General features: G+C 43.3%; 1 protein-coding gene across 1 annotated transcript; it reads right to left on the reverse strand.

Moving 5' to 3' along the window:
- Positions 1-637: 637 nt before the first annotated feature.
- Positions 638-1,366, reverse strand: LOC141043043 (uncharacterized). The gene has a single exon (XM_073511960.1). The coding sequence runs from the start codon at positions 1,364-1,366 to the stop codon at positions 638-640; it is 729 nt and encodes a 242-aa protein (XP_073368061.1).
- Positions 1,367-10,408: the final 9,042 nt, after the last annotated feature.

The raw sequence follows: 10,408 nt of genomic DNA on the forward strand, positions 1-10,408 counted from the left end.
GAGTAGACACTTAGTGAGTCATGCTTGTACATAGGTCAGTTGCACACAGTAGTGTAGTCTTGTGGCATTGTGCAGAACTGGTGTACGGAGAGGAACCTGTGTGCAATAGCAAGGATGTTCTGAATGGACGGAGCGGTGTTTGATGTGAAATGGAGGCAAGGATTTTTTTTCAATGTGGTTAAAGTAACAAAGTTCTCGTCGCTTGTGACTATGTACCGAATGATCTTCTGCAATATTTATGAATTGTTCACGCCAATGTTTAATAAGCATTGTACTAAAAGTTTACAACGATATCATCACATATCCTTGTAAATGCACGATGCATCTTGTAAAGGTTGAGTATGAAAATTATAATACAATATCGTGCGAGATATCTCTCGTTCTATAATCATGGATACAATATATGCTTGCTTAGTACTGGGACATAACTTACTAATTGCATTTAGACATGCAAAACGTAGTATGCATTTGTACATGAGCACACCACTGTGTTCAAAGTTCAAACGTAAAATAGTAGTACAATACACACAGCATCTTTGAGCAACAACAAACATATTTACAACATAGGTTCATACAATCTAAATTATAATAATAGTAGTTCCTACTAGTTTAATGTAGACATCCATTTTCTCGCAATTTACCAACCACTGTTTCCCTTCCGGCGCTTCCAGCCACTGGAAGATCCCTCGTCATTGCTCTTATGTGGGCGGAGTCTTTCTTTCATTGGTTGTTGGTGTAGGTGACGTAGCCCGTTCTTGATGATTAGGATTCTACGGTACAACTCGTAGCTAACATACCCGTCCTTTGCCGCGTACTCAAGGTGTATCGGTGAAAGTGGCTTCCACTCCCAGAACTGGTGCTTCTCCTTTGGGAATGATTTCTTCATGTTCTTGTATGAGGGGTCGATGATGGCCGCTACAAGGTCAGCCATGGAGTCCCTTTCTCCACCACCCTTGATGCAGAATAGCCTCTGGATGTCGACGTGCTGCTCGTCTGGAATTTTGATCCATGCACGGGCAAGCATGGTCTTGTCGTTCCTGGTGTCGACGCTAGTGAAAGTTACCGCTTTCCGTTGCAGGAAGTCAACTAACGCCTGGGAGCGCTCGGATCTGCAGTAGTGGTATACAAGGACATGCTCGCGCATGGCAAGTTGGACGACGGCGATCCCTTGTCGTATGTAACTGCTCTTACGTGTGTACTCGAGGTCGAGGCCGACGAACTTGTTCTTCTCCTCCTTTAGCCATTCTTCGTACTTTTTGATGACCCGCTCCACGGTCCTTGGGTCGTTGGTGTACACCACCTCGAGCACGGTTGTACCGTGGGTAGTGATGTGTTCGGTGAGTGTTGTTAGTTTCCCGTCGTCCATGGCTGGAGGTGTGCGGTGGTGAACTGCGGCCGACAAGAAACTTTCGAGGAAGAGGATGAAATGGAGTCGGAAAAGTGGAAGGGTTATTTTGTCGTGCAAAAAAGGAAACCGCCAAAGAGCAGTTGCTAGTCACGCAGCGGTTCCAGGCGTAGAATTTCGGAAACAAGGGTTTGTTTTATCTCTTTTTTTTAAGATTTTCACTTGTCTTGTTCATTGAATTTTTTTATTTGTTGCGTGCTGCCTGCGTGATCCATCTTTGGCTGTGAAAGTAGTCGTGTAAACGGTAGAACACTCAGCAGATGCATGGTCATGCCTTTGTTGTGAAAACGTTTTTTTCAATTAATAATCTTCCTTGGTTAGGGAGGCACGGTTTTATGTTATTCGGTGGACAAGTGTGTGTTTAGGAAAAGTTGAAGTAAATATAGTTTGGACTTGAAAACGGAGTCCTGTTTGGTTTTTAATTTAGATATGTTTCACTAGATGGTTTGAATAAGTTTGATAACATGGCATTGGTAGAGGTTTTGTATCACAAATTGATTCTTGTTTCGTTTGATTTTTGAAAATGAATCTTTTTGTTTTTTGGTTTTTTGAATTGTGAACTTTTCAAAGGATAAGAACTACATTTTTTTTGAATGAATCATTTCGATAGTTCAAACAACATTTGTTTCAAAGGATCATTCCGATGGTTGAAACAGCAAGTTGAGTGTCCGTAAGAGCTACATAAGTTGCAAAAGATCATTCCGATAGTTCAAGCAAGCACATGGTCCATAATAATTAAATTACTCTACCATCCTAACTAGCAAACTTATAGTAATCAGTGTTTTGCTCCTGGAGGCATCATCATGAAACGAGCGTTGAACATTCTAGGAGATACACTGTTTGCTTCCATTTTAGGTGCTGGTTCCGACGGAATCTACATAATGCGCTGAATGATGATGGACACAGAACGGTCATGGCACTCTTTGAAAGTGATAAGAACAACATTCTTTTCAACGAAGGATGCAGCTGATATGACGTCTCTGAAAGAAGACTTTTCTATTACCATCCTGCCGTCGTTTTTGGAGATGTAGTACGATGAAGGAGTGATGACATGTGTAGGTTCATCAGGAGCTTCAAGGGTTACCCTGCCATTGGTTGGCATGTCCACCCATCTCTTCAGTGTTGAGACAACACTCCTCGGAATTTTCTAGAAGAAAATCGAAATTAAATAGAAATTAAAACCGTTGATTTGTCACTTGGACAATAAATAAAAGAATGTCTGAATATGGTGAGTGCACAAACATTAAGAAATTCCATATTGGAAGTAATATAGTTCCTGGCATGTTCAGGTTTGTGTGTAAATAGGTAAAACAACATATTAAGAGAACAACGGAAGTTTTGTTGTTTTAGGTTTGAATAAATAGGTTCTTTATAATTTTACATACAAGCAATATTACGTCAATATTGTTTATATTACATCTGAGCAAAATACGTTTGGTATTTTAACAAGGACAGTTGTAACCAACCATGACGTAGTCTTTGGTGTTAGTGTGAGTCAAGACATGGACAAATGGACGGCAACGAATGAAAGTATCTCCGAAAAGGCGTTGTAGAAAGAATCGTGTCTGGTCGTAGGTAAGCTCAATATCCTTAGAGTAGACACAGCAGTGAACATGGTCGAAATCGTCAGAAGAAAGATCGTCGAGAGCTAGAAAAAGAAAAAGCTTTTAAAGTTAGATAAAGTTATATCCAACACAGGGTTAATATTATTCAGTTCGATTCATGCATATAAAATTACAGCGAAAGAAGATAAGTTTGTAATATAAAAATATAACGAAAGAACATAAGTTTGTAATGTTTGTAATATTAAATACCCACCAACGTGGGGTAATGGAAGCAGCCTTTTGTTATCTCGATATGTTTGTATTTCGAGATTGAGACCCTCGTCTGGTAGTTCAAATTCTATTCGGTCTCCAGCACGAAGTTCATAATCAGCCGCAAAGATGTTCCACTCACCACCGCAGAACTTTGTGTAGTTCGCCCTATGCTTAAACAAAGCATTGTAAGACCTTCCTTCATGTGTAAGAAGGGCTGGCTCTACCTGCTGTTTACGCAATTTTCTTGCTTCTTTCTTCTTCTCTTCAATGTATTCAGCGAGAAAAGCTCTGACATTACAAGGTGCATACTGGAAAAAATAGTGCAAATAACAACCTGTAAGTATAAATTTGAACTCGCGTACTATTAATGTTAAAAGTTTTCTTAAATTGGATATGAATTTTTGATAAGAATTACAGATAACAACATAATTGTATTATAAATTAATGGACACATATTTTTGGCATATGTTGACTAATTTTAATTAGAACTGTAGATGCATTATAGTAATCAAGGCATAGGCAGGCAAAACTAATGGACTATATTAATCAGGGCATAGGCAAGCAAACTAATGGAAAATGAAAACACAAGGCAGTTGCGAAGAAGTGGTAGCAGGGGAACCTAGTGTAGGTGCAAGCGGTATGAGTGACAGTGACGATTTTTACTATGTTGTAAGCAACTGATTTGTTAGTGATGCTTACTAACCATGTGGCTCCAGCAAGTTTCATCAAGAATAACCTCAAACTCCTGGAGAACTTCAGGGTGTGGTTCGCAAGGGCCGCCTGGTTGGCGGCAGGTAGGGAAAATCATACCTAAATAATTCAGAAAAACCATGTTAAGAAAACAAGAATATCATAACAATTAAAAAACAAGCTTCAACGTGGAAGGTAGACAACGACTAGCTTCAAATATGTTAGCCATATTGAAGGCGGGCAACAACTACAAATTTACCATAAATCTTCTCATCTACTCCTTCGAGAAAAGCAGTATGACAGAGTTTATAACACTTGTTTAGATTTTCAAATGGTTTTTATATTCCTTTAGAGAATGAAGTCGTTGTACCGGATCTGATGCTTCAAGAACTATCAAATGAAAAACCTAAACGTAAAACGTAAATACAGATCGGAACATGCTGCTTACGCATATGCTTTTTACCTGGGACAGAAGAAGAACGAGGGTTGACGAACGGAGATTTGGGTAGGGGAAGCTTAGGGCAAGCGCACACGGCTAGCAAAATCTACGAGAGAAGCACGACTTGGAAGTTAATCAAGAGACCCAATAAAAACTCTACAATAACTTGTTTGAAATGAGACTGTGTGCGGGGAAGAAGCACGAACCCTAGAAGTAGGCGGACGGATAAGGCAGATGGGTTGTGATGGGAAGCTTAGGGCAAGCACCCACGGCCAGCAATCTACGAGAGAAGTATGGCTTAGAAATTAATCGATTGTGTGCGGGTTAGAAGCACGAACCCTAGAAGCAGGAGACGGAGAAGAAGCACGAACCCTAGAAGCAGGCGACGGAGAAGGCAAATGAGTTGTGTTGTGGCTGAGGGAGTCGGAGCTTATTGAAGTATAAAGGAGACGGGAGAGAGCAAGAGTAGTAATGAGTGCTTCTTGTTTTATTTTTTATTCTGTGAAATGGAATGAATGCTGGTTGTAGATGGTGTGTGTGCATTTCGAGGTGTTATGGGGACACGAGATGTTTGACTCGTCCAGCTGCCTCCCATTATAGTTGTCTAGCTGTGCTGCCTTCGAGCGGAGTCTTTTACGTGCCTATCCTGCCTCACATACTTTCTGTGAGGCACGGTTATACATGCTGAAAAGCATGCTCGTGCTTCTGTGTTTTTTTAATCACATGTTTAATCAGATATGGTTGGGTGTTTCTTTAGGAGAGGACCGGTGATGATGTTATTAGATGCACGGTCGTTGTAACAGGAGAGGCATGGTCGATATGTCGGGGGATGCAAATTGACGGGAGGCATGATGGTTGCTAATGAGAGGCACGTTTGCATCTGAAATCGAGTCACGGTTCATGACTTTGGTATTGCAATTTTTTTTCAGGCAGTCGTTGACCCAGGGGAGTCACTGTTTTTATGTACGCTGGCTTCAGGCGGGAATATGTATGATAGCCCACGGTTATATGTATGTCAGAAGCATGGACGTGCTTTTGTTTTGTCAATGTTTCTGGTGGTACGCAGACATGGTGCATTGATGTTAGTGAGGTTTGTCTTTAACCAAAGTGGATGCACGCGTGTGGCTTTTGTTCTGGCGAACCGTGCTTCTATTTTTGTTCACTCCCAGTGTAGTATTTGTACGACAGGGTCATCTCGTTTGCCTCTTCGCATTGTTATCTCGGTCAAAAGATGTGCTGGTGACCGATGGGATGGCTATTTATTGTTAGTATTTATTGTGCCAGATACCGTGCTAGAGTTAACCTAGAGGCTCCCCGATTACAGCGTGGCAGTCGTGACTTTTGAAGTGCATGGTTTCACGAGCTGCAGAAGCACAATCGTCCATTCACCGTTTCCTTAGCAATTAAATGGGCGCATGGTAACCGAGTCGTCTCTCCCCAAAGGTTAAGTAGTGGTCTATTCCTGGAGGTTATCGCGCCTTATTCCTTCCAGAGAAGTGCAGGTAGCTCCCGTCATCCTCGCCTCGTACGAGAAGCACAGTCAAACTCCATCGTCGTCTCAGCCTCGGTTCCATGGACGACTTCAGGAACACTACTGAGCGTCTCTTTATAGATGCTAATGGTAATACCAAGCTCGATGTGTTGTACACCAATGAGCCCCACAAGGTGGAGGAGATTCTTACTCTCTATGAGGAATGGCTGCGTGAGGACAGGTACAAGTTTGTTGGTCTTGATTTGGAGTACACACGAGAGGATTATTTTGATCGTAGTAGAAAAGTTGCCATTATGCAACTGGCGATGCGCAAGCATGTTCTTGTTTATCACTTGTGCAAGGCCAGGACGGAGTGCGCTGCTCTGAAGGATTTCCTTCGGAACAAAGGTATAATTTTCGCTAGTGTCGACGTCAGGAATGATAGGGATGTTCTCGCAAAAGTTACCTCAAAATCCCAAGAGAGTGTCACATCGACCTTCAAGAGGAGCTCATGATCAAAGGAGGCAATCTAAGGGATTCAATGGAAGATTTGGCAGGAGCCGTCATAAACAAATCTTACTTGAGTATGAAGTCGTCTTTTCCACAAGGTCTGCATGACTACTGGGAATGGAAGCCGCTTTCCCTTGAACACCTGAAATATGCGGCAATTGTAAGTGAAAATTTCGTCTTTATATTTTTGTTTTATTGCAACAATAGTACTTTTTCCCCTTTACGTACATCTTCATTCTCATTCGCTTTTTATTTTAGGATGGGTATGTCAGCTACGAGCTCTACCGCCGAGTTCTGTCTATGAAGGACATGATGCATCCTCGTTGTCTTCCCGACCCCGGACGCCGTTGATGCTTTTGAGCAGAACTCCAATTGAGTAGAATGGTCCCGGTGGTCTGAGCAGAATGGACTCCTGGAAGACTTTCATTTCTTTTTTTGTATAATTAATGAGTACTTTTAGTTCAATCCTATGGAGTACCGTCTCATGTTATGTGAATATAATTTCTTATGTTTTTTCATGTTACAAGTTCATTATTGACGTTTGCACGAGTTCATGTATATTTAGAGAACCTGTTGAAGTGGCGCATATGTATTATTTGGGAGAAGCGCGTTTTGTGTTTGGCTTTTATTCAGTGCCGTTTGTTTGTGTTTGTATTGTTGTCTTTTACATGTTCACACAAGAGAGGCACGTCTGCTAACGTACGAGGCAACATTTTAGTTTTGTGTCTTTGTGTGCTTTAGGACCGTGCCTCGAGAATCCGGGCATCCGTGTATGTTCAGGCTTCACTTCCGTGGCTTCTTTCCGTCTATGCATGTACATCCGTGACACACGCCATGTCTGTAACGTGCTGGTTTCACACGGCAGTTCCTCTTGACACTACACAACCGTGCCTTTGCCACCACTCTTTTGTGCGTCCAGGTTGTTTGTACCCGTGCTTCGATAACTATGAGAAGCCGCAATTCCGTGCCTGTATACGCTTTAATTCGGTGTCTCATGTACATGCATTTGCGTGTCTCAGGCGTCATGCTGGCTGTGACTCTACGTGCCTCTGGTGCCAGACGCCCGTCCGTGAGGAGACGCATATGTATTGTTTGGGAGAAGCGTGTTTTTTGTTTGGCTTATATTCACGGTTGTTTGTTTGTGTTTGTATTGTTGTGTTTTACACATTCGCACAAGAGAGGCACGTCTGGTAACGTACGAGGCAAAATTTTCAGTTTCCTGTCTTTGTGTTCTTCGGGACCGTGCCTCTAGAAGCCCGCATCCGTGTCTGTGGAGGCTTCACTTCCGTGGCTTCTTTTCCGCTATTCATGTACCTCACGTGACACACGCGATGTCTCTATGTGGTGGTGTCACACAGCAGTTTCTCTTCAGACTACACAACCGTGCCTCTGCCACCACTCTTTTGTGCGTCCAGGTGGTTTGTACCCGTGCCTCGAGAACGCCAATTCGAAAGCCATACCTGTGCGACAAAAGTCGCAATTCCGTGCCTATATACGCTGCAGTTCCGTGCATCCTGTACCTGCATTTGCTTGTCTCAGGAGACACGCTGGCTGTGACTCTACGTGCCTGTGGTGCCAGATGCCAGTCCGTGAGGGGATGCGGTGGCTGTGACTCGTCGTGCCTGTGCTTCTACACGCCCGTGCCTCTAGACACTTTAAAACTGCGGCTCTTTCACTTCTACCGTTGATTCGCTGCTTGTATTTGATGTATCTTCATGTGATACACGTCACGTGTCTATGTGTCTGCGGTGTCACATGGCTGTCCCTCTTGAGAGTTTGCAACCGTGCCTCTCGAACAGAGTGTTCTTACCGATGCCTCTGCCACCTCTCTTTTTTGCATCCAGAAGATTAGTATGCAGAGGATTTCTATCTGTGCCTCAAGAATGCCAATTCGAAAACCGTGCTTGTGAGTCGGAGAAGCTGCAATTCCATGTCTGTACGCAGAGGGTGTCAAGCCGTGGCTCGAGAACGTTAATTGCAAGGCCGTATTCGTGCCTTGCCAAGCCGAAGCACGTGCCTGTAGAGGCTACATTTCCGTGCCTTTGTTGCCTGCATTCACGTGTTTCTGGCGAGTTGCTGCCTGTATCTCTACGTGCCGGTGGTGATACCCGTGCCTGTGGAATAGACACGTATGTGCGTCGTGTGCCTGCATACCCGTGCCTGATAGACACGTATGTGCGTCTTGTGCCTGCATAGCCGGGCCTCACCTGAAACCAGCCTTGACTATCGAGGGACAGATGTTGTGAATCTAGCTAGATGAGGCACGGATGAGTTTTGGCCTTCGGATCTAAGGTGTACGGCTGGTTGTTTGTTTGCTTCATTGGATTCTTCCGTTGGTGGTCTTTGTTCAAAGGAGGAATTGATGACCGATGTGCCGGCTGTTCCATGTGACTATTCAGTGTGTTAGTTACCGTAAAATAAAGTTAGAGGCTCCTCGATTTCTCCACGGCATCAAATATTTGTGCACAGCCGTGACTTTACGAAGTGCATGGTTTTATGAGCTTCGGAAGCACAACCCTATTCGTTGTTCCTAGTTCACACGTTAATGCGCATTGTAACTCAAAGGTCCCTCGCCAAGGTTAAATACTGGCCGTGTTTGTGAGGTCTTCACGTCGTATTGTAGCCACAGAACATCAGTCAGTTCCCACCCTCCTCGCCACTCCCCAACCTTGTCGCAGGGTCTTAGGAATCTCCATTGGCACCTTGCTTCTCATTGCCATGGATGACTTTTTGAACACCACCGAGTACCATCCTATAGTTGCCGATGGTAACACGAAGCTCGACGTGTGGTACACCAACGAGCCTGGCAAGGTGGAGGAGATCATTAGCTTGTACGAGGACTGGTTGCGCGAGGAGAAGCACAAGTTTGTTGGTCTCGGCATGGAGTTCACGCGAAAGGATTGTTACGGGCGTAGAAAAGTCGCTGTCATGCAACTGGCTATGCGGAATCATGTTTTGCTCTATCACTTCTGCAGGGCCAGGACGGAGTGCCCTGCCCTGAAGGATTTCCTTGAGAATAGAGGTATAACTTTCTCTAGTGTGGGCGTCAGGAATATTAGAGATGCTCTTTTTCAAGATTTCATCAGAATTCCAGAAGGGTACCACATCGACATCTAAGAGAAGTTTATGATCAAAGGCGGCGAAGAAAGGGACTCCATGGAGGACTTAGCAGGATCCACCATTGACGAATCTTATTCGAAGCTGGAGTCATCTTTTCCAGAACTTCTTCGTCACTACTGGGATTGGAAGCCACTTACTTTTGATCACCTGAAATATGGAGCTACTGTAAGTGAAGATTTCATTTTCGTTAGTTTCTGCCTTTGTTGCTAGAACAGTACTTGTTTTTTTGTATATTCATGTTTTCATTTGATTTTCCTTTAGGAAGGGTATGTGAGCTATGAGCTATACTGCCGGTTTCTGTCGATGAGGGACATCCTGCATCGTCGCTGTCTTCCTGATCTCAGATGGCGAGGACGTTTCTGAGGAGTAGTCCAGGTGGAAGTGCTGGCAAGATGGATTGTGTGATGAATTGGTTATTTGATAGTTATTGTATGGGGTAATATTACATAGACTGATGAATTTGTAATTGTGGTTGTTTTATTTTGAACCGGATGGAGTTGACTAGTTTGGAAATTTAAGTTTATTTTCGTTCCATTATGTTTTTCTTGATTGGGTGCCTTCAAGAATATTTTCCTCTATGATTTGTTGCTACGAGTTGGTATTAGATGAGATGTATTAAGGGGAGCACTCAGATGTGCACTTTCGTGATTCTAGGCGGCGCACAGTCGTCTGTTCAGGGAGGCATTATTTTTGTTTTAGGCAAGGCACGCTCTGGTCTTATTAGTTTGCTAGCTTCTTCACTGACAGGTAGGGGCTTTACTTTTGCTTTGTGTTTGTACTGTGTTTGGCACGGTTGTTTTTATATTGAATATATGGTTGTGGTTGTGTGTTTGAAATGTTTTTATGCAGAGCTTTAGTGTGTTTAAGATTCTTCAGATTTTCTCACTTTGCTGTCAGTTTCAATATATGTTGTCTGTTTCAGTATATGTTGTCTGTTTTAGGCACGGTAATCCAGT

Source organism: Aegilops tauschii, chromosome 3, assembly GCF_002575655.3.
Source record: "Aegilops tauschii subsp. strangulata cultivar AL8/78 chromosome 3, Aet v6.0, whole genome shotgun sequence".
Taxonomy (NCBI): Eukaryota; Viridiplantae; Streptophyta; class Magnoliopsida; order Poales; family Poaceae; genus Aegilops; species Aegilops tauschii.

Excerpts from the sequence above, each read along its gene's own strand:
- LOC141043043 (XM_073511960.1), bottom strand. The coding sequence starts at position 1,366 with ATGGACGACGGGAAACTAACAACACTCACCGAACACATCACTACCCAC.